General features: G+C 44.1%; 2 protein-coding genes and 1 long non-coding RNA gene across 4 annotated transcripts in view; 2 read left to right on the forward strand and 1 right to left on the reverse strand.

Moving 5' to 3' along the window:
- g6pc3 (glucose-6-phosphatase catalytic subunit 3) overlaps nt 1-9,771 on the reverse strand; it is a 23,888-nt gene extending 14,117 nt beyond the window's left edge. Inside the window, exons 1-3 of one of the 2 annotated variants that reach the window (XM_078529660.1) lie at nt 9,329-9,771; nt 5,887-5,996; nt 721-811 (exon numbers count right to left, since the gene is read on the reverse strand). In XM_078529660.1, the coding sequence (XP_078385786.1) occupies nt 721-811; nt 5,887-5,996; nt 9,329-9,549 (422 nt within the window). In that variant the 5' untranslated portion in view covers nt 9,550-9,771. Of the gene's footprint in view, nt 1-720; nt 812-5,886; nt 5,997-8,955; nt 9,063-9,328 lie in introns of those variants that run through there. The other variant, XM_078529661.1, reaches the window with a different exon arrangement.
- Nucleotides 9,772-10,613: 842 nt separating this feature from the next.
- On the forward strand, nt 10,614-14,274 carry LOC144667982 (uncharacterized). Its single transcript, XR_013573405.1, has 3 exons — nt 10,614-10,731; nt 12,255-12,380; nt 14,116-14,274. It is a non-coding gene; the product is annotated as an uncharacterized LOC144667982 (long non-coding RNA).
- Nucleotides 14,275-14,686: 412 nt separating this feature from the next.
- Nucleotides 14,687-22,028, forward strand: part of lsm12b (LSM12 homolog b) — a 57,908-nt gene continuing 50,566 nt past the window's right edge. Inside the window, exons 1-2 of the mRNA XM_078529663.1 lie at nt 14,687-14,814; nt 15,108-15,448. The gene's annotated coding sequence lies outside the window, so the exon portion shown is untranslated. The remainder of the gene's footprint in view (nt 14,815-15,107; nt 15,449-22,028) is intronic.

Consider the following 22,028-nt stretch of genomic DNA (forward strand, 5'->3'; position numbering starts at 1 on the left):
CAATGTTTATTTGGCAAGTTTTGTGAAGTTTTGGGGAATGGGAAACTCTCACTTATGGCATCTATCAAGCCTCCCAAGATTGATTACAGTTTTGGGAGATGCAGAGCAAAAATCCAGCTACTGTTCCCAAAACTATGGCTTAACCCAATCACTGTCTATTCTAAGCAGTATCGATTTACAGCTACTAACAGGTGACACCTGCCAAAAGTATGCAAGTTTTGATGTTGGGTGAGGGCAGAATCAGCTTGCTTAATATGTCTTCTGTGATCAGATAGCCTGCCAATGCTCAGGTTTACACAATAAGAATGCACAATAGAGTGAGACAATGGAGAGCAACTGATGCCCATGGAACCATTTCCAGATGAGAATTAGCTCCTTCAGAAGCGGAAGAGAGAATTGCCAGTGAGAGAGAGGGAATGTTAATAGGATCCAAGCAGGTTGATAAAGCAGAAACCAAGACACAGAGCTTTTCTTCATTAGGAGAATTTATTGACTTGGTGCAATCTCAACAGTTATTCTCCCACACACCCAATGTGCCAGCTTTTTCCTATTTATATGTGCTCAAAGTATTTAATCAAACAATGCCCTTCACCTGTGTATCCTACCAATATACTTAATATACCATTAAAAGGAAGTACACATATATTTATGCAACTAGTGTTTAAATGGTGAATAATTAATTGATCATCTTGATATTTTATCAGTTCAAGCAACACAAACCTTCTGGTGCGATTGTAAATGAATGCGGAAAGGTTGGTCATCATAACCCACCAGGCTGCACCGGTGATCATGGCATGACCTGAAGGACTGCCTAAAGTAACAGAAACACAGCAGGAAAATCAACACTTTATCACCAAATCACAAAGCAAAGTTTAACAGTAAGAGTAATATAAGGGACAAACACACGGGTCATTTGGACTCGAAATGTCAACTCTGTTTCTCTCTCCACAGATGCTGTCAGACCTGCTGAGTTTTTCCAGCATTTTCTATGTTTGTTTCAGATTTCCAGCATCTGCAGTATTTTGTTTTTATACTAATCTGAGCTGAATCTGAGCTGTCCCCATGGTGTGGTGGGTAGGTGCACACTATGGTAACTAAGTCCTACACACCAGGGAAGTTCACAGCATCTCAGTCTTAATCATTAAAATATTTATGTATGTGAGAGTATACTATGAATCATGATTGTGGAGATTTGACCATATTCCCCCTGTGATAAACGGCTCACCACTTTTGACAAATGATGAAAAGCAAAAATAAATCTATTGAAAGAACTGGGAGGAATTATAGGGAAAGTTGTGATCAGTCTGTTCTGGGATTATTTGTACATCAGCAGTAGAGCCCTGACTGAAATTCAACTTGTACTCCACACATTCCTGCACTTTTTCTTCTCGTCAATGGGTAACCTACATTATTTCACAATAATTAACTTCAGATTCAATTCCATACATTTGCAGTGACTGTATGACAGATGGAATCCTTCAGTGAGGGTTTCCTCACTAATTAACTGAATGGAACTGCCTGGCCAATGTCAGTGCAGATGGATGGGGCACATCAGTAATGCAACAACAGCAGGTCAGATAATGCTGAATGATGAATAACACCAACTTGTATTTATAATGTACTGAAACATCCCAAGGCGCATCATGGGAATGTCATCAAATTAAGATTTAACACCGAGTCACATAAGGTATGAGGATAAATGATCAAAAGCTGAGTCAAACAGGTAGGTTTTAAGGAGCATCTTAAAGGAGGAAAAAGAGGTAAATAGACAAAGAAGTTTAGGAAGAAAATTCCAGAGCTTAGGCCCTTGAAAGCCAAAGGCATGGATGCCAATGGTGGAGTGATTAAAATCGGGGATGCTCAAGAGATCAGAATTGGAGGAGTGCAGAGATTTCAAAGGCTTTTGGACTGGAAGCTAATTAGATGGAGGCAAGGCCATGGAGGGATTTGAAAACAAGACTGAGAATTTTAAAATTGAGGCATTGCCGGACTGGGAGCCAATGTAGATCAGTGAGCACAGGGATAATGGTTGAACAAAACTTGGTGTGAGTTAGAGACAAGTAACAGAGTTTTGGATGAGCTCAAGTTTATGTAGGGTGGAAGACTGGAGGCTGACCAGGAGAGCATTGGAATAGTCTGGTCTAGAAGAAACAAAGGCTTGGACGAGCGTTTCAGCGGCAAATGAGCTGAGGCGGGCAGATTTGGGTTATGTTAGTGAGGTGGAAGTAAGCGGTTTGGACTAGGTAAGCAGTGGTTGGTATAGCTGGACAGGGAAGTTTCATGTTATCACCCCTCAGCCAGAATGTCATCAAGGCCATGATGTTGGTGCAAACATCCACAGTAAACTCATGGATGGCACAGGTGAGCAGAAAGCTGGTTTGCTGGCAGAATCCAGCGGATCAGCACCAGAAGTGGTGAGCTCAACAGGAAGGAGGTTGGCAATATTAGTCCCCAATGGGTGCACTGGGCAGTAGGGTCACGAGAGCAGGATGGGGCAGTTCAGGTTGCTGCTTGTACGGAGGTAGTGATGAGTGCCTCAATGGGCCCGTGGAGGATGCCAAGTGTGGCATGAGAGGGAAGTATAGGCTTATGTCACGGGGCGTCAAGCCTAGGATGCTGGTAGGAGTGCAGGAAGGTCGAGGAGTGCTGAAGGGCTGGAGTGGGATTTAAGAGGGCAAAGTCCCCAGGAGGAGAGAAGTGAAAGGAGGCATGACAACTGGAGAGAGGGACGTAGGAGGGTTAAGGAGAAAGAAGAAAAGGAAGGGAAGAGAAAAGAGGAAAGAGGCTCAGATCCAAAGTGATAGCCAATAATTGCATGCAATTGGACACGTGGAAACTCAAGTTACGTAGGCGTGGAAGTTAAGGATCTGTACTACTTGGTAATAAATGGGGCATAGGGACTCAGACACAGATGTGCGGGGGGGCGGGGAGAAAGTGAGTCCGAAGGCTAATTAAAGGGTGAAGCACTAGACGAAGCAATGTTGGAGCTATTTGCATGAAGAGCCAATGAAACCAAAGTTGCCGAATGACCCCTGATTATTCATATAGCACCAGATTAAAGAACCTAACAGCACCTTTGTGAATAAGTGAATTCCTTGACGGAGTCAGTGAGTCTGGAGGGTGGGTGGTTAACTCCATTAGAGATATAAATTAGTCATTTGGATCTCAGAATCAAAGGTTTGGTTTTGAAGCTAAGAGCTCATTAATGTAAATTTCTGTTTGGGGCATCCCAGGTATGCTACATTGCCATGGAGATAGGTTGCAGGGAACTTCCCTTTAATGGGGGTTTAATCTGTGTGTTTTGCTCATAGAGGCAAGCAGTTCAGCTTGGAGAAACCAGAAGATTTCGGACTTGGTGCTGGAAGCAACCGTGTTCACCCCGAATTCAGAAGGCAAAGGGAAATAATTTGCTAAGGGCTGTGGAACAGGAGGATAGTGCAATTAAAAACCAGGGGTGTTTCTAATTTTCTGTTTAAGTCACTGCGCGGGAATCGCGCGTGAAGTTCAGGCATGAACTAAAAATTCCCAAACCCTACAAGGCAGCTGTGGAAACGTTTGGAGTTGGTCCCAAGAAAGTGGATAACCTTCGAGAACCCGTAGCCAAACAGGTAACCAAAGACTTTCTGGGGGGAGTCGTAGGGGAAAAGTGAAGTGAGGGTTCAGTTGAGGATTTTGGTCTAGAGTCTACATGGTTTCATTTTACTGTGCTTTCCGATGTAAAGTATAAGTAATCACCTAAGACAATGTTGACTTCGTAGTCAAAAACAAAAACAGAATTACCTGGAAAAACTCAGCAGGTCTGGCAGCATCGGCGGAGAAGAAAAGAGTTGACGTTTCGAGTCCTCATGACCCTTCAACAGAGGACTCGAAACGTCAACTCTTTTCTTCTCCGCCGATGCTGCCAGACCTGCTGAGTTTTTCCAGGTAATTCTGTTTTTGTTTTGGATTTCCAGCATCCGCAGTTTTTTGTTTTTATTTTTGACTTCGTAGTGTTTATTTGCTTGATTCTTCTATAGCAAAATTCATTTGTTTTAAACTGTGGAATCTTGTGGCTTCATTCTTTCAGTAAGTAACAAGAATTTCAAATTTCTCTTTAAATACTAGCAGTCTCTACAAGGATCTTAACAGGATTTGGTCCTCAAGTCACCTTCAACGGTAGTTCCACTCCATCCGAGTACTCTGGAGACAGCTGTCACCCAAACTGTACACTCCTGCAGAACCCCTTTAGCTAGATCCATGACTGTCTTCGTGGCACAGTTTTCCCAGAGAGTCCTTTATCTGACTCCTTTAATAAACTTTGTTGAATCCTCTGTTTGACTCTGGAAAAACTGTAGCTGTAAAATTTCCAATTCACAATCTCTGCTCTAATCCTGTCTTCCGTTTTTGTCCTTTTTAAACTGTATTACACGCGCAGATGCTTATAAATGTATCTTCTCTGTTCTTCCCATGCTGCAGCTTTTCTTTGTTCTTTACGCCGACCCCAGAAGCAGATCATAGGTGGCTGCAGAAGCGGGTGAGAGCCAGGACGGGCTGATTAGAAAGCCCACCTCTGTTCTCTGGGACTTCGTCCCAGTTGTTTTAGAAGCTGTTAAACCCTATAGCTCTCATTCTTCACACCACCCCTCCCACTCCCCATGCCCACTCCCCACCAACCTCTCATGATCCTCACACACCCCCAGATCCCCTCATACTCCTATTTCATCTCCTTAGCTACTCACCCAGGATCCACTATGGACAGGCCTTAGAAACCACGTGAAGATGAAAGAAAATAAACTTCTAACAATCTAAGAGTCCCCGCTCATACATACTTGATACTGAAAAATACTCTCATGAAAGCCATTTGGTAATTTTAAATCCCCTCAAATGTTCAATCTATTATAAAAACAAAAAAACTTCTGTTCAGTAACCACATCAAAGACAGCTAATCCTTTAATAGCCTCTTTAAACTGTTGATTGTAATGTGAACTCAGACCCCCCCCTGTTGATGTGCTTGTGTAGCTTTTGAAACTCAGCCAAGCATTCATAATGACCTCAGCTGTAAATAACAACCCTTGGGAAATATCAACAATTAACTCCATTGAAATTGCAGGAGCAGGTGGTAATATTTTTTTCTATCCTACATCAGATGGCCTGGCAGTCAAAGTAGTCCAGCAAATAGTGCTTTTTTTAACTCTGCCAGCTTCAGCCTGTTCTTTGTCATTTTTAAAAGGCTGAGGATTTAAATAACTTCAGATCATGACACTTAAACAAATCTTATCCACCCTTAAAGAGAGTTTACGTCTATTCCATAAATTCATGACTCCCACAATGCAGGTTAAGGCCCTTGGAACACAAAAATGGGGTCTGATTGAACTCAGCTCTGATTTCAAATGGCCCTGCTGAGTTTTGGTTTCCCACTTGTGTGACTCAAGCCCTGACCCCTTCCCCTGCCTGCAAAAATGGGATCTGTCGAAATTGGGGTGGGACTTCTGCATCTGGGTCCTGCCTACCATTTTTAAAGGTCTCTGGAGTCAGCCTGGCTCCGCTAAAATCCGGCTCATAGTGTCCAACTGAATAGTAATTCACTGGAAATGAATTGTAGAATCAAACCTCTTATACATAACCAACTGTGTAAGAGAATGGCTGATTTTCAATTTTCAATTGCTAATTATCAATAAAAATGCGACTTGAAATTGGCAGATTCAAGTCTGTTCAGATTTGTTAAGGTTAATGAAATATATTTAAAACAGGCCTTTAATAGGAGAGAGGTGTATTGAAAAAAATTGAAGGAAAGAAAATAAAATTTCGAAATTTAGATGTCAATTTAAGTGATCAATTTGACAGAAAATACAGACAAAAACAGCCCGTCCGTGTATAGAATTCACATAGCACTCAATTTGAACAAACCTGGACCAGTTTCACAGGAGGAATAAAACTGCTTTAACTTGGGCATCTGCTGCTCGCCATAGACCCCCGATTCATGAATCCACCAAAACGGACGCTCGCCAAACAGCAACCTATTAGAAACGTAAGAGATAGTCAGATTTGATCTGAAAAAGTGTGATTTCTGACAGATCTTTCTGGTCAGCCAGATGTTCTTACAGTGTTCAAAGCAAGCTACTAAAACATATGCATATTCTGTTTGCCTGATACAATGGGATGGAGCTTCTACTTTGAGCGCAAACAATGATTCTAGCACAATTTGGTCCTGTTGTGAAATGTGTTTCCTTAACACCCAGCACCCCCGAATATTCAGTTCAAACTTGTCTGTATAATGGGGAGGCGATGGTGTTGTGGTATTGTTGCTGGACTCGTAATCCAGAGACCCAGGGTACTGCTCTGGGGAACTGGGCTCAAATCCCGCCATGGTAGATGGTGGAATTTGAATTCAATAAAAATCTGTAATTAAAAGTCTAATGATGACTATGGAAAGATTGTTGTAAAAACCCATCTTGTTCCCAACTGCCACTCAGTTGTATCAAACTGTTACAAAGCAACTCCCTTCCTAACAACATGGTGAGTGCATCAATACCACATGGACTGCAGTGGTTCAAGAAGGCAGCTCACCACCACCTTCTCAAGGGCAACTAGGGGTGGGCAATAAATGCTGGCCCAGCCAGCAAAGTGTACATTGTGTGAATGAGTAAAAAAAAGGCAGATGCAAAATTTGATGTGATGGAGCGCAATGGAGCAGTTTTTTAAAGTATAACTTTTCTATCATTTGTTTTAAAAATATTTCTTGATATATTTTATGAGTTGTAACTTGGGAAAGTTTGATTAATTCAGCTGGAAATTAGCATTACTCCAGCATTATACCCTTGACTCCAAATGTTAAATTAGGAGAGATTATATAAACTAGGAGCACAGTTCCTGGAATTTAGATGGTTAAGGGGTAATTTGATCAAAGTTTTTAAGATATTAAGGGGAATAGACATTGAAACTATTTCTGCTGGTTGGGAAGTCTAGGACTAGGGGAGAGCATTGCCTAAAAATTAGAGCCAGACTTTTCAGAAATGAAATTAGGAAACATTTCTACTCGTAAAGGGTGATAGAAGTCTGGAACTGTCTTCTGCAAATGGCAATTGATGCTCAATCAATTGCTAGTTGTAAATCTGAGATTGGTTAACAAAAATCTATCCAAGGTATTAAGGGATATATGGCAAAGTTAGTTATAAAGATTTAGATTGCAGATCAGCAAGATTTCATTGAATGGCAGAACAGGCTCAGGGGCTGAATAGCCTGTTCCTATAAGTTTCCAAACACATGCCAGCAGGATTTACTCGATAGCAATCATCAAAAGGAATTTTTGCCATTATTCTGTTGTTTCCTAATCCAGCATTGTTGAGACCAACTATTAGCCCCCACACTGCTATTCTGGTTGAGATCAGCCACCACGTCACACACCAGCAATCGAACTTGGGAGTTGCCTGGCCCATACTGCTTAGCTCTCCACTGTACTGCTGTTATCCTTATGAGAATGTTTGGAACTCTAAGTAAGATGTGAAATGTAAAGGAACTGTCCACTGGGAAGGATTTTTTTTTAGCTCCATTAATCAATCATCAATGTTAAACTGAAACCTAAGTGAGAAACCATCCCATGTAATTCTGCAGGTTTATTTTTAAGCAATGTAGTGTTCCATAAATGAGAATTGAAAAATTGAAATATCATTAAGACCTGAATACCTGGAATTATAGGTTGCCAACCCAAGGATTGCCTTGGAGTCTCTGCGAATTGTAGATTTAACCTTCAGGTCAAACCTCAGGGGCATTATGAAAAATCTTTCAACGCCATTGTTTATATGATATAAAAATGCTGTTGATTGGAAAGAAAGGTCTGTCTGACAGTTAAAAATCATCCAGTCGGGTAATGAAGAGCCAAAGCTTGCTTTCCAATTTTCATGGGAAGGGCAGCATGGGCATGTTGGACAACCAATGGAGGTTTGTGTTTTATTCATTCATGGGATGTGGGCTTCACTGGCTGGGCCAGCATTTATTGCCTATCCCTAGTTGCCCTTGAGAAGGTGGTGGTGAGCTGCCTCCTTGAACCGCTGCAGTCCATGTGGTTTAAGAATACCCACAGTGCTGTTATGAGGAAGGGAGTTCCAGGGTTTTGACCCAGCAACAGTGAGGGAACGGTGATATATTTCCAAAGCAGGATGGTGAGTGACCTGGAGGGGAACTTTCAGTTGGTGGTATTCCCACCTAATCTGCTGCTCTTGTCCTTCTAGATGGTAGTGATCGTGGGTTTGGAAGGTGCTGTCAAAGGCGCCTTGGTGAATTCCTGCAGTGCACCTTGCAGGTGGTACACACTGCTGCTACTGTGCGTCGGTGGTGGAGGGAGTGAATTTTTGTGGATATGGTGCCAATCCAGTGGGCTGCTTTGTCCTGGATGATGTCAAGCTTCTTGGAGCTACACTCATCCAGGCAAGTGGGGAGTATTCCATCACACTCCTGACTTGTGCTTTGTAGATGGTGGTTTGGGGAGTCAGAGGGTAAGTTACTCATTGCAGGATTCCCAGCCTCTGACCTTGGTAACATTGGGTTAGGGCAATAAGAGGGAGAAGGAAGTCATGTGATGAAACCTCCAGGAAGACAACCAGCCAGAGTTGGTAACCCTACAGTGGGATGACACCTTGCACACTGAAAATTATAATCGCAGACGACAGGTTGGTTTTTGGCTTTAAATTTAGCAATCAGAAGAACACTGAACGATTCTAATCTGTTATGTTCCTTTCCCCTTACTTGGCCCTGCAGCATAACATCCAAAAAAAAATGTTTTAAAATCCCATATATATATATACATATTTTGGTCATTGTGCATGTCTTTATAATAGTGTCTTTCATCACGAAGTATGACAAGGCTTTGCATAGTTTGAAATAAAGCGTCTCCCGGCAGCCATTTTGCGAAGTTCCAAAAATAAAACCAGCCATGAGGCGGTGAGTGATCAATCCGCCGGCTGGGGGGAGGAATATTACCTCAGACATCGGAACTCTCTGATCATCTGACACGGCGAAGGCGTCTTTAACACCCACAGCGGAGCGGCGGAGCGAGTGGCCAAGGCAGCGACTGAACATCTCGATACAAAGTTGCAGCGAGTTCTGTCAGTAACTTGCCGCTGGTTCCGGGTCCGCATTAGGTAAAATGATGGGGCAAATAGGTTACAGCACCAAATATTTGCATGTTATCTATAAAAAAAAGCCACTTCTGATGATGTGGGGAGTGGGAGGGGGAGGATTTGGGAGGGGGGGACGAGGGCAAAAGGGGGGTGTCTTGTCAGCTTGAGAAGAAGAGGGAAAGATGTCGATGGGAAACAAACTGGGTCAAGGAGGGAGAGGAACAGGAACTTACCATTTACAGGTTAAGTTTAACCACTCGGCAAGGATGGTAATCCACAAAACCGAAATCCCGATCTTCCTGCTGAGGAAGAAGGTGACGGGGAAATAAATGAAAAAGGAGGATCTGGGGTCGCCGACGCAGCTCATCCACAGCAGGAACCTCTCGCAGCCGCCCAGCCCTTGCTGCAAACTCTCAGCCGCCCGCACGCCCTGGATGTAAAGCGGCTCCATCATCTACCCGAGTGGCAACGATGTGGATTCAAGCTGGGGGAACCAGTGTAATCCCAGGCAGAGAATGAGAGGCTGCTGGCGCCTTCCTGCTTCACTCCGCAACCATAGGCCGGGCTCTCAATGACTCAAAAACACTTCTTGGCTCACTTTTTTTTCTTCTTAATCGGTGTCCGACAGCAAACCAACGAGGACAAACCTCGTCCTTCCACAAAAGCGCTGACAGTCAAAGCATGAACCTGAGCCGCTTGAAGTTTCAACCCATTGACGCTGAAGTCGCTGTTGTCACCGATTCCCACAGACTCTACTCATTGCGGTCTTTCTAACATATACATGCACAAAATGCTGGGGGGGTTGGGGGGGAAAGAAACTCAGCAGGCCTGACATCACTTTGTGTTTTTCTCTCTCCACAGATGCTGTCAGACCTGCTGAGATTTTTTCCAGCATTTTCTGTTTTTATTTCAGATTTTCCAGCATTTTCCCTTTTTTCTCACATACATGTTCGTTTTCCATGACACCTGCAACGAGTGCTGCTGGCAAGTGGGAGACTGGATGAGGACAGGGTGTCGCCAAGTTGCGATGACCTGGCTGATAAAATAGCCCGCAAATACTGCAAGGCAAATACTCCCAACAGGTTCGCATGAATAACGGTGGCAGGAAAGAATAAAGGATAGCTAGTGCCTGTGGGTCATATCCTAACAAACAGTCAACACCTCCAGGAGAAAAGAAAACCAGAAAATTATTGATGTAGAAAATTGTGAACAAACATAAATAAACATTTTTTGTGTATGTTTTATATACGTGCAGCTTTGTTGAGGCCAACTGCAGTTCCCCAAATGGCATTCTGATTGAGATCAGGCAACAGTGCACAAAACAGTCATCGAATCTGGGAGTATTTTAGTCCATAGGGTTTAGTTCTACATTCTCATTCTTACAGGAATTTTAAATAAGAGGAAGCTGTTAAATAATTAAATAATGTGAAGAACAATGTACAACATTTTAGCTCTGCTAATTATCTAGATCAATGTAGAACTGGAGCCTCACTGTGGAACACTCCCATATTATTCTGCAGGTTTATTTTCAAGCAACTCAGTGTTCCAGAAATGAGAAGGGAAAATTGTGATACCACAAAGGCCTGGATACCTGGGACAACATCTTGCATAATGAAAAGTATAATTACAAACACAGGTATGTTTTAGCTTAAATTTGGCAATTTTCAGATGGTGAGTGGGGAAGAGGTGGCAAGTTGTTGAGGATTTGTTTCAACGATGAGCAGCACAAGGTGGGAATGAAACAGGAAGAAAGGGTTACAGAGTTTCAAGATGAGTATGAATGAAATTGGTAGGGTGAAGTGCAAGACTTAAAGGGAAACATTATTGTGATACTAAAGGAGAGATGAAGGAACAAGAATGGAGGAAAGTATTTAAATCTGCATGTATCAATTCACTGGGGAGAGGAGTCTTAGGGTTTAGTGGGATTCCGAGAATTTTGGAAGATGATTTATAGGTGTATGAAAAGAGGCAAGGGTGTTTATGGTCATTGGAAACATGGGGTTTATGGGTAGGGGAGGAAATTCAGGGTCTTGGAGTAGAAGGTATGGTTGTAGAATTTTGGGGATACTGAAGGTGGCTTTATGATGAGGAAGCACTTGGGGAGTAGATTGAGAGCTATGAGGACCTTGGGTGTGGAATATTAGGAACGAAGGAGCATATGTTAGGGGAGTTAGCATGGGATCTGTTAGAAAGGCTGAGATTTTAGGAGAAGTGGCAGGGTAGACATGGAATGTTCAATTAGCCCGATGGAGGGTTTTGGCATTTGGCAGCATGTGCAAGAGGATATTGGAATGATATCGGGTGAGGAAGCACTGGGATTGGAAGTCATTGGGAAATTTTGAACTATCAGAGTGCTCCAAGTGAGGTGCAAAGCATTGGTATAGAAATAGATGAAGTTTGGGAATAGTGAGAACAGGTTCCAAAGTCTGAGAACAGTATGTTGAGATGTAGCAATCATGAGCTGTGTTTTCCAGGTTTTTGCAGCATTACAAGAGTGGCCTTTGATTCTGGAAATATTGGGTATGGGGTTTTAGGGTTTGGGACCTGAGAGCAAGGGTCATAGAATATGGAAGCATCAGAGACCTGCAAGATTCTCAGGAGATGGGAGGGGTACTGCAGATCTGGTAGAATTTGGGATGAGAATATTCAGATATGGTAGAAATGAAAATATGTTGGGGTTATAGGGGCACAGGCAGATAGAAGAATTTTGGGATGTTGGGAGATGGAGGAAGGCATTGTGATCACCATTTTCTGACAAGAACATGTCACATTGAGAGGAAAGCAATAGGGGCTCAAAGTGAACTGGGGTCAGTGAAAAAAGCAGAGAAAAGGTACTGGCATTTGGGATGGGAGTCACAAGAGGCTGCAGCAGGGTATAAAGCAGTGATGGAGGAAACAATTGGTCACTCTCCAAACACAGCACTAACTTTGTTTGCTAGCAGATTATCATGAAATCTTTAATAACATTTTGAATTCTTCACCAGTAATATTTACCAGCACAGCATAATTTAACAATAACTTTGTTCTCTGAAGAGCATTGTGTCAACATTAGGGGTAAGTTTTATGAAGAAATGTCATAATGTCATAACTTATCCTTTCTCTTCATAGGTGCAAACTAACCTGTTATATGCTTTTGATATATTTTGTTTTTTATTTCAGTGGAATGATTTTCGTTTGACTCAATTCCGGCAACAGTTAGAAAAAGAACAAAATACTGCAAATTCTGGAAATCTGAAGTAAAACACAAAAAGCTGGAAACAAACAGCAGATGAAAACTGACCTACTGTGTGTTTTCAGCTGAAAGGGAAGACTTGCATTTCCATAACATTTCATTAAAATCGCTAAGCATTTCGCATATTATTAAATACTTTAAAGTGCAGTTGCTGCAGGGAAAAGTGGAAGCCATTTTGCGCACAGTTAGATTTCAAGAATAGGAATAAGATGTATGGCCAACGTTTTGAGTGGTGCTGGGTCAGCATACCAGGAAAACTCATTACTATTGAAGATGGAAATATGCCTGAGACGAATGTTGGTGTTTTCCAAATCTATCCACATGAATGTTCTTTTTCTGACATAATTCAACATTTGGAATTCCCTTTAGTTCTACTGGCACAGTTGAAGTTCTAGTTCTTAAATGGTTACAGTGAAAACCTAATACTTGCATAGGGAAAGGATTGATCTTTAATGATCACCACATACTTGGCTTGAAGCTTCATTGAATGCTGCATCTTTTCCCTTTGTTTCTTGCCAGTTTTCTCCTCCAAAAAGTAGTAACACTGAGCTGAGGTCCAATTCTGTAGGCACTGGAAGTACTGCTGTACGTCACCCTAGTAACCATTATTCATGTGTTAGCCTTGACAATGATTCAGCAGCCTTTGACCAGCGGGGGAGTTAAAACAGCCTAAACCTGACTCCATGCATACTTCCAGCAGGGATTTCCGAATTGTAATCAAGGGTCAGAAACCCGCCTGATTTTATTTCTATCCTTCGCACTAATTCTTTCCTAACTCAAGGATGCTCTTGTCTCTTGTAGCACCCTACGATCACCCTGGCTGAGATCAGCTAACAGCACAGAATAGGGATCATTTTTGTCCCCATCTCCATTTCTTCTGGTTATTGGCCCAAGTGAGCCCTGGAAGACTACCAGCTGTTCGAAATGCAATAATGCCAGATTCATTTAATGATGAGTCTCTTAAATAAAATACCATAGTCTGTGCATCACTTAGAATTTTCACAGTAATTCATAATATTTCATAAGCAAAGGCCGGGAGAAGAAAAGGCCGCTTGTCTCATTGAAGTTCATTCCACTAGTATCCTAACATTGGGATTTTAACATCTAACTGTATTTTGTAAATCCCTCAGATTTTGTCACTATCACTGTGCCTGATAGCTGAGAGTTGAAAGTACGAAACACATAAAATTAAGTCAATCAAAGGCCAAAGGCACATGCTGTATTAGCTACTGAAATATATGAAAGTCTCAGAAAGAAAATCTTTGACTTATTATTTGTTCATTTTGATCATTGGACTGAATTTTATGTACCTTGAAAATGGGCGGAGGTTCGTTCCAGAAGTTGGTGGCTCATTGACTCTTGTCCCCACCTTTGGAAGATGGCGCATAATACATGTAGTGGCCAGTTAACAGCTGCCCTGTGGGGAGCTGGGCAACAGCTTCTGTGGGTGGTGTGATGTGAGCTCAATGGGCCAACGAAAGTGGGACGTCCGGGCATAGAGGTGTCTGGCCTGAAAGGAGGTCATGACCTCCCATTTAAAGGGACCATTGGACTGCGCCAGTGAGCATCGTTTTAAGAGAATCATTGGAGAGATTTCATTTCAACCATAGGAAGAGCTGAGTGAACATTTTTAGATCTGTATGACTGTTATTACTGATGGGAAGCTTTCAGGATGTTTGCCAGGGAAGAAATAGCATTGGAATGCAGCTGACCCATCACCTTGATAAATATCGACTGTTTAGAGAGATGTTTAACAGCAGGCTGTTAATGTTCTGTGTCTCTCCACAGATAGTTGAGAGAGAAGGGAGCCAGGTGATGGGGAGAGCATAAGGTCAAGGATAGCCTCAAGGTTTGGCAATGACTTCCTGTGAGCCCTCCTCCAGGCTGTAAGTGAACAGCAGGAGGTACTCATTCCTGCTGACAGGAAGAGGAGACCTCCCAGCCTGGACAGAGGTTGCAGCAGAGGTGAGCAACTTTGGGTCATCCAGCGAGCTTCAGTACCAGAAATCCCTCAACGACCTTCTCAGATCTGCAAGGGTGAGTGGGTCACCATTCTGGAGATGGGCATACATGGACGGTTATGTGAAGGCTCCATTAAGGGATCGTCTTGTGTGTTGGCCAAATGTGTAAGGCGGTATGATGCACACATGGCATTCCGCATGGCGCCAGGGGGTTTAAAGGGGTTTGGTGTGGGGGGAGGTGTAAATGGCACACCGGCTAGGTGGTCCAAATAATTATGAAACTTGTGCTGCTGATAGAGTTCTCATTGGCCATGCATGCTGAAGAATGTTTGCACAGGAGAATCAAAATCATTACAATGTTGAACTTTAATTGCAGGAAAAGATGCCAAGGAGAGAAGCAAAACTGGAGGCGGTGTGGCAAACCTGGCCATTTTAACTCTCATTGAGGAGGAGGTGCTGCAATTGGCTGCCAATGAATGGAGCTGAGCTGTTGGTTGATACAAGATAGGAGGAAGACCCCAGGGTGGTGAGATTGCAAGGGAGCATCTTTATAATTGAAACAAACATGTGTTAAGAGGGCTGGGAAGGCGACGTGTGCATGATGGTTGAAATGCTGTTAGGAATGAGGCATTGATGGTTTGTGACTTTGAAGGCTCTTGTGCATCAGGGAGGAAAGTGTGACTGTATTTTGAAAGGTGTAAAATGCAAACACTGAGTAACATGTCAGTCCAGTGCTAGCAACAAAAATGCTTGTCTCAGCGCACTCATCCCGAAGGTAGAAGATGGCCCTAACCATCTCTGTTTTTGTTTCTTACACAGGTGCAACATTGGCTGCTGCTGCTGCCACTAGCTCCCATGGTCCCACATTGACCTCTGAGGAGCAAGACGAAGCCTCAGAGGGTGCAGCATCATAGTCTTGCTCTGCACCCAGCAGCAGCATAGATACTTGCACTTCGGTGGGTAATGGCACCTCAGACATACGGGAACCACAAACAGGTGAGGACGCATCACGGTCACACGTGCCGCTACTGGAAACTGAGATGGATCAGACATCTGGCGGTCAGAGGAGTGCTTGAGGCGACCAAGATTCTGAGCTTCAGTTTGTTGACGATCCTCTGCAATCGTCTGTAAGGCGACAGATACTGGACGTCCAGCGCAAGGTGCGTGGAGATGTGGCAGAGAGGTTGTGCGCTCTGACACGGACTTTGGAGGAGTCCATCCAGGCCATGAGTGCTGTGATGACCCTCTCAACAGAACATATGGCTTCCTCCATTGACAGACTGGTGACTATAATGGAGGACCAAAGCCAGCAGATAACTGATATAATAGTGGGTATGTGGGCTGGCCTGCGCTCCATCACTTTGTGTCTGAGCTCAGGGGCCAATAGCTAGGGTGCCAGAGGGATGAGGAGCCTGGAGTCACACCCAGCTTCTCATCCCTCTGAGGAAAGTAGGGAGAGCCAGCTGGAACTCATGGCAGAGGGTGATCAGCAGCAGATGCCATCGGGGGTGGGTGGGGGGGAGCATTTCTCAGGGCGCTTCTGATGGAGTCAGCCTCTCTTCTGCCCTCTGGCATTGGCACAAATACCTTTGCGTGCATGTCGACAGATGAGTCTCCTGCCACTGTACAGGAGGCTCCCACCATGCTAGGACCCTCACGGCCTCAGGCAACCAGAGGACGGCCACCACAGTCATTGCAGACAAGGTGGTGTAAGGATCAGCAGCCTGTCTCCATGGCAGGTGGCAGTGAGGGGGAAGCACCATACTGCAGCACCCGGAACAGATTCCAGAAAACCCCACAGTAGTCACACTTGGGTGTACATGGGTGTATTTATCATTTGTATTATTTGCACATGCTGCTGTGTATATAAATAATTTATTTTTTCAACATCTTGCAAACCTTCACTAGTTTATTCACTGGTTTATTATGGAGAAGGATTCCAGTGATGGTCTTATGTGACTTTGTGATTATGTGCATCCAAATGATTGATATGGTTTGGATGTTTGAAATTATCCAAGGTAACAAACTGATTTTCATGTAATGTAGGAGCACAAAGAAGGAAACAATGGCTATGAGACTGATATATTTGGAGAGACTCATATATTGGAATCTTCTCAGGATAAGAGCTTCCCATGTCTCGCGGCCATCTAGACATTCCCTGGAAGACCCTTGCATATCTGGCTGCTGCAGATCAGCCTCCTCTTCTTCTAGCTCCTCATCAGAGGAACAGTTTGTTCCCCATGAATCCTCCTCCAAAAGGGCAGCCCCTCTTTGCAGCGCCAGGTTGTGCAGAGCGCAGCAGACTAAGATCATAGGGACATTCTTGATGGTGCACACTGGAGAGATCCATCTAATTTGTTGAGGCATCCAAATCTCATCTTATGGTCTGTTCAATTATGATCTGGCTGTGCCATGGTTCTTGCTATACTCAGCTGTTCCAGTACAGCTACAACTCTGCTATCTACCCAGCAATGTGGAAAATTGCCCAGGTATGTCCTGTACACAAAAAGCAGGACAAATCCAAACCAGCCAATTACTGCCCTATCAGTCTACTCTCGATCATCAGTAAAGTAATGGAAGGGGTCATCAACAGTGCTATCAAGCATCACTTGCTTAGCAATAACCTGCTCACTGATGCCCAGTTTGGGTTCCATGAGGGCCACTCAGCTCCTGACCTCATTACAGCCTTGGTTCAAACATGGACAAAAGAGCTGAACTCCCGAGGTGAGGAGAGTCACTGCCGTTGACATCAAGGCTGCATTTGACCGAGTGTGGCATCAAGGAGCCCTAGCAAAACTGTAGTCAATGGGAATCGGGAAAAACTCTCCACTTGTTTGAGTCATACGTAGCACAAAGGAAGATGGTTGTGGTTGTAGGAGGCCAGTCATCTCAGTGCCAGGACATCACTGCACGAGTTCCTCAGAGTAGTGTCCGAGGCCCAACCATCTTCAGCTGCTTCATCAATGACCTTCCTTCCATCATAAGGTCAGAAGTGGGGATGTTCGCTGATGATTGCACAATGTTCAGCACCATTCGTGACTCCTCAGATACTGAAGCGGTCCATGTCGAAATGCAGCAAGACCTGGACAATATCCAGGCTTGGGTTGACAAGTGGCTCTTGTGTGGCATTCATGCCACACAAGAGCCAGCCAATGACCATCTCCAACAAGAGAGAATCTAACCATCGCCCTTGATGTTCAATGGCATTATCATCACTGAATCCCCCACTATCAACATCCTGGGGGGTTACCATTGACCAGAAACTGAACTGGACTAGCTGTATAAATACTGTGGCTATGAGAACAGGTCAGAGGTTAGGAATCCTGCAACGTGTAACTCACCTCCTGACTCCCCAAAACCTCCCCATCTACAAGGCATGTCAGGAGTGTGATGGAATACTCTCCACTTGCCTGGATGCGTGCAACTCCAATAACACTTAAGAAGCTTGACACCATCCAGAACAAAGCAGCCCGCTTAATTGGTACCACATCCACAAAAATTAACTCCCTCCACCACCAATGCACAGTGGCAGCAGTGTGTACCATCTACAAGATGCACTGCAGGAATTCACCAAGGCTTCTTAGACATTAACTTCCAAACCTACGACCATTGCCATCTAGAAGGACAAGGGCAGCAGATAGATGGGAACACCACCACCTGGAAGCTCCCCTCCAAGTCACCATCCTGACTTGGAAATATATCGCCGTTCCTTCACTGGCGCTGGGTCAAAATCTTGGAACTCCCTTCCTAACAGCACTGTGGGTGTACCTACACCACATGGACTGCAGCGGTTCAAGAAGGCAGCCCACCACCACCTTCTCAAGGATGGGCAAAAAATGCTGGCCTAGCCAGTGACGCCCACATCCCCCGGATGAATTTTTTAAAAAGCGGCACTCAGGTTCTGTCCTAGCCCTTCTAACAGTTGTCATGAGCCACTTCTTCAGAGGATAACCTTTATCATCAAGAAGCCATCCTTCCAGTGCATCTGGTCCATAAAACATCCCTGGTGATGCCTGAGGACGTAAAAGCCGTGGCTGCACCCAGGTACCTTACACATACCTGCCTGATACATTGTTGGTGGTTGCACGGTATATGGACATTGATGGAGTGGCACCCCTTTCAGTTTATACGTGCCCTGGCTGCCCTCTGGTGCCTTGATGGTGACATGGGTGCACTCAATGACCTCTTGCACCCTTGGGAAGCCAGCCATGGCCGCAAAGCTTCTGGCTCTTTTCCGTTGGCTACTGTTGTCTGAGTGAAGGTAATTAATTGATGGGCGTGGCGAAACATGGTATCTATTGAAACCCTTATGCAGTGATGTCCTGCAGGCTGGGTGATCCCACTCATGTCTTCACAGGCAGCCTGAAATGACCTGGAGGTGAACAAGTTCAGCACCATTGTGACTTCTAATGCCACAGGCATCAGGTGGCCACCCACACAATTGGATGTTATCTCAGGAGCAAGCGTGTCACATAGGAAGGTGTCAGTGTTTCAGAAAAGGCAAAGTGACTGCAGGCTGGCCTCTTTTCTCCACATCATGTGGCTCCTGCCCCTGGTCAGCTGGCCTGCTCCTTCATCACCTTCTCCTCTTCCTCTCCTCTCCTCTCCTCCTCACTGGAAGAGGTATCGTTCAGAGAATGCATGATGCTCATAGGGGACTCAGCACCAATGGTGCAGTGATGGAAGATTACAGTATCAACAAGTTTGTATAGACTGTAATGATGTATAGCCCTGATTACGTTAAGAAATTCACGCACAGCAAATAATTCCTAATGAAATGCCTGTTAGCAGCCTGTCCCACTAAAGTCAGGCATGAACCCACCTCCAGCCTTTATACCTGCCTTTGCAGAGACTCTGAATAAAATCAAGCTTCCCACCTGGCATGTTTCACGTGTAGGCACCGTATTATCGCTTCTGGAATGTATTATTGGAGCTAGTTAGATTGCAAGCAAGCTTAAATGGGCATTACTTAGATAATTCAAAAGAGTAGGTGGACTGCTGATTTCGGAGCCCACCCGCCCACTGTATTATTGCGCACCGGTATAATGATGTTAGATTCATGACCTGAGGTCATCACACCGATATTAAGCTACTGCAGGACTACAGCAATGCCATTTTGGAGTGCAAAATTCAGCTCATTATTTTGTGTCAAAAGATGCTTGTTTCATTCATCTGTGCACCAGCTACCTGTGTTCACATTGTGATATCAATCTCGCTTAGCAAATCTACAATCATAGGCCTGTGTACAGTTACATATGCTAATGGTAACTTATTATTGCTTCACAAACCCTTTCAACTTCATGAAGGGAGTTCCAGGATTTTGACCCAGCGACATTGAAGGAACGACGATATATTTCCAAGTCAGGATGGTGAGTGGCTTGGAGCGGAACTTCCAGGTGGTGGTGTTCCCATTTATCTGCTGCCCTTTCCTTCTAGATGGCAGCGGTCGTGGGTTTGGAAGTCGCTGTCTGAGGAACCTTGATGAGTTTCTGCAGTGCATCTTGTAGATGATACACACTACTGCCACTGTTCGTTGGTGGTGGAGGGAGTGTTTGTGGATGTGCCAATCAAGTGGGCTGCTCTGGATGTTGTCAAGCTTCTTGAGTATTGTTGGAGCTGCACTCATCCAGGCAAGCGGAGAACATTCCATCACACTCCTGACTTGTGCCTTGTAGATGGTGGACAGGCTTTGGAGAGTCAGGACTTGTTGCAGGATTCCTAACCTCTGGCCTGATCTCGTAGCCACAGTATTTATATAGCAAGTCTAGTTCAGTTTCTGGTCAATGGTAACCCCCAAGATGTTGATAGTGGGGGATTCAGCGATGGTAATGCCATTGAATGTCAAGGGCAATGGTTAGATTCTCTTTTGTTGGAGATGGTCATTGCCTGGCACTTGTGTGGCACGAATGCTACTTGCCATTTGTCAGCACAAGCCTGGATATTGTCCAAATCTTCACCACTGTGATATTGCACTTGTAGAAAATAATTTTGCAAGAGGGATTATGGAGTAGTGGAATAAAACCAAATGGACTAGTTATAAACAGGGAAAAAACTAAAGAGAAGGTGGGGATAGCTCAGTCACAAATATCTTGGGAAAAGGTTTAGCAATTTATTTTGAAGTTAAAATGCTTGTATTGTGATGTTCGAAATGTGGAAAGGCACCAGGGAACTGGAAGTGTCAATTTCATTGGAACATCTAGACTTAGCTGCATTAACAGTGACATGGGGCAGAATTTTTAGGTCAGTGGGCAAGCACGATCGGCGGGTCCGGGATCAACGGGGAACGGATTGCCCCCGACCGCGGTTTCATGCAGGCTGGCCAATTAACGGCCAGCCAGCATAAAGCACACGCTGAAATGCTCAGCGCTGCCGGGGTGGGGGTGGGAGGAGGGCGGGCGCGGACGTAAGCACGGGCGAGCACTGAATTAAATCTCCCTGAAGGCAGAGAGCTGCCTCAGGGGGCTGTAGACTTGAAAACAATTAAAGAAAGTTTTTTAAATTAGGAGAAAAATGTCCAAGCATTACAATCAGTCACCTGAACATATACATGCTAAAAATGCTGCCCATAGATTTTTTAACTTTAATAATGGACACCTCATCCCGCCCTTGGATGAGGGTTCATGAAAAATGCAAAGTCTGCCTGGCCAATTCGCCCATCCACCAACGGTAAGGTTGGACGGACCATGGAAAATCAGAGACAATTGCAACTTTAATTAGACTAATCGGCCTCTTAATTGTCAGCGGGCGTGCTTCTGACTTTTGCACATGCTCGCTGACCAAAATATCACATGAGTGCGGGATGATGTCGGGCATGCGCCAGCCCGCCCACCGTCCTAAAAATCCTGCCCGCAGTTTCAACTGCATAGGAAAATAGGTCAGGGGTGATAGAAGCAGTCTCTTGAGTGGTCTAGAATGAAGAGCCATAGATGCAAGATAAAATTAAAGAGATTCAGAACAGAGATTAAGGGAAACCTCTTTACACACAGAGTTGAGGCTGCAGATTGGACGAAGGAAATGGGGACATAGGGAATGGAAACGGGATTGGTAAATGTGATTTGGATTGGGTTTGCATGGAGGGTAAATGCTACAATGGACTGATTGGGCTGATTAGCCTGTTTCTATGGTTTTTAATGTATTTTGATGTATCATTTATCTCCATTTCATATCTTAACCCTGCCACTATTGATATTCTCAATCATCTATGCTTTTCTCACTGTTAGGCTTGACTTCTGCAACAGTTTCCTTGCCAACATTCTGAGCTCCATTTTGCATAAACTCCATCTCATCTAAACCTTTTCCACCTACATTCTATTCCATAGCAAGTCCTGTTTGTATATCTTGCTCTCATTGAACCTCCTATGACTTCTTTCCCCCAATTCAGTGTTTTAAAAATAATTTTTTTATTTATAAATCCCTCCATGTCCTTGACCTACTCTACCTTTTAGCTTACACTCTCTTCAAAAGCTTGATTACTGGCCATTTCCTTCACCCAATCTATCAGTGGAGGTAGACGCTGTCATCCGCAATTCTCTCTTCATCATCAAAACCTGTCTTTTTAACCAAAACTTTGGTCACCTCTTCTAAGTGTTCTTCTAATTCCTATTTGATGTCCATTCTCACCTTTTCACCCCATCCCAGTTGGAATTTTCCCCTGCAAGTTGTGGTTAGTAGAATCTGAGTGAGATTTTGCTATTTGGCATATTTTATAATGACACATTTCTACTAAATAGCTTTACCAAT

This window comes from Cetorhinus maximus, chromosome 25, assembly GCF_964194155.1.
Source record: "Cetorhinus maximus chromosome 25, sCetMax3.hap1.1, whole genome shotgun sequence".
NCBI classification, from domain to species: domain Eukaryota; kingdom Metazoa; phylum Chordata; class Chondrichthyes; order Lamniformes; family Cetorhinidae; genus Cetorhinus; species Cetorhinus maximus.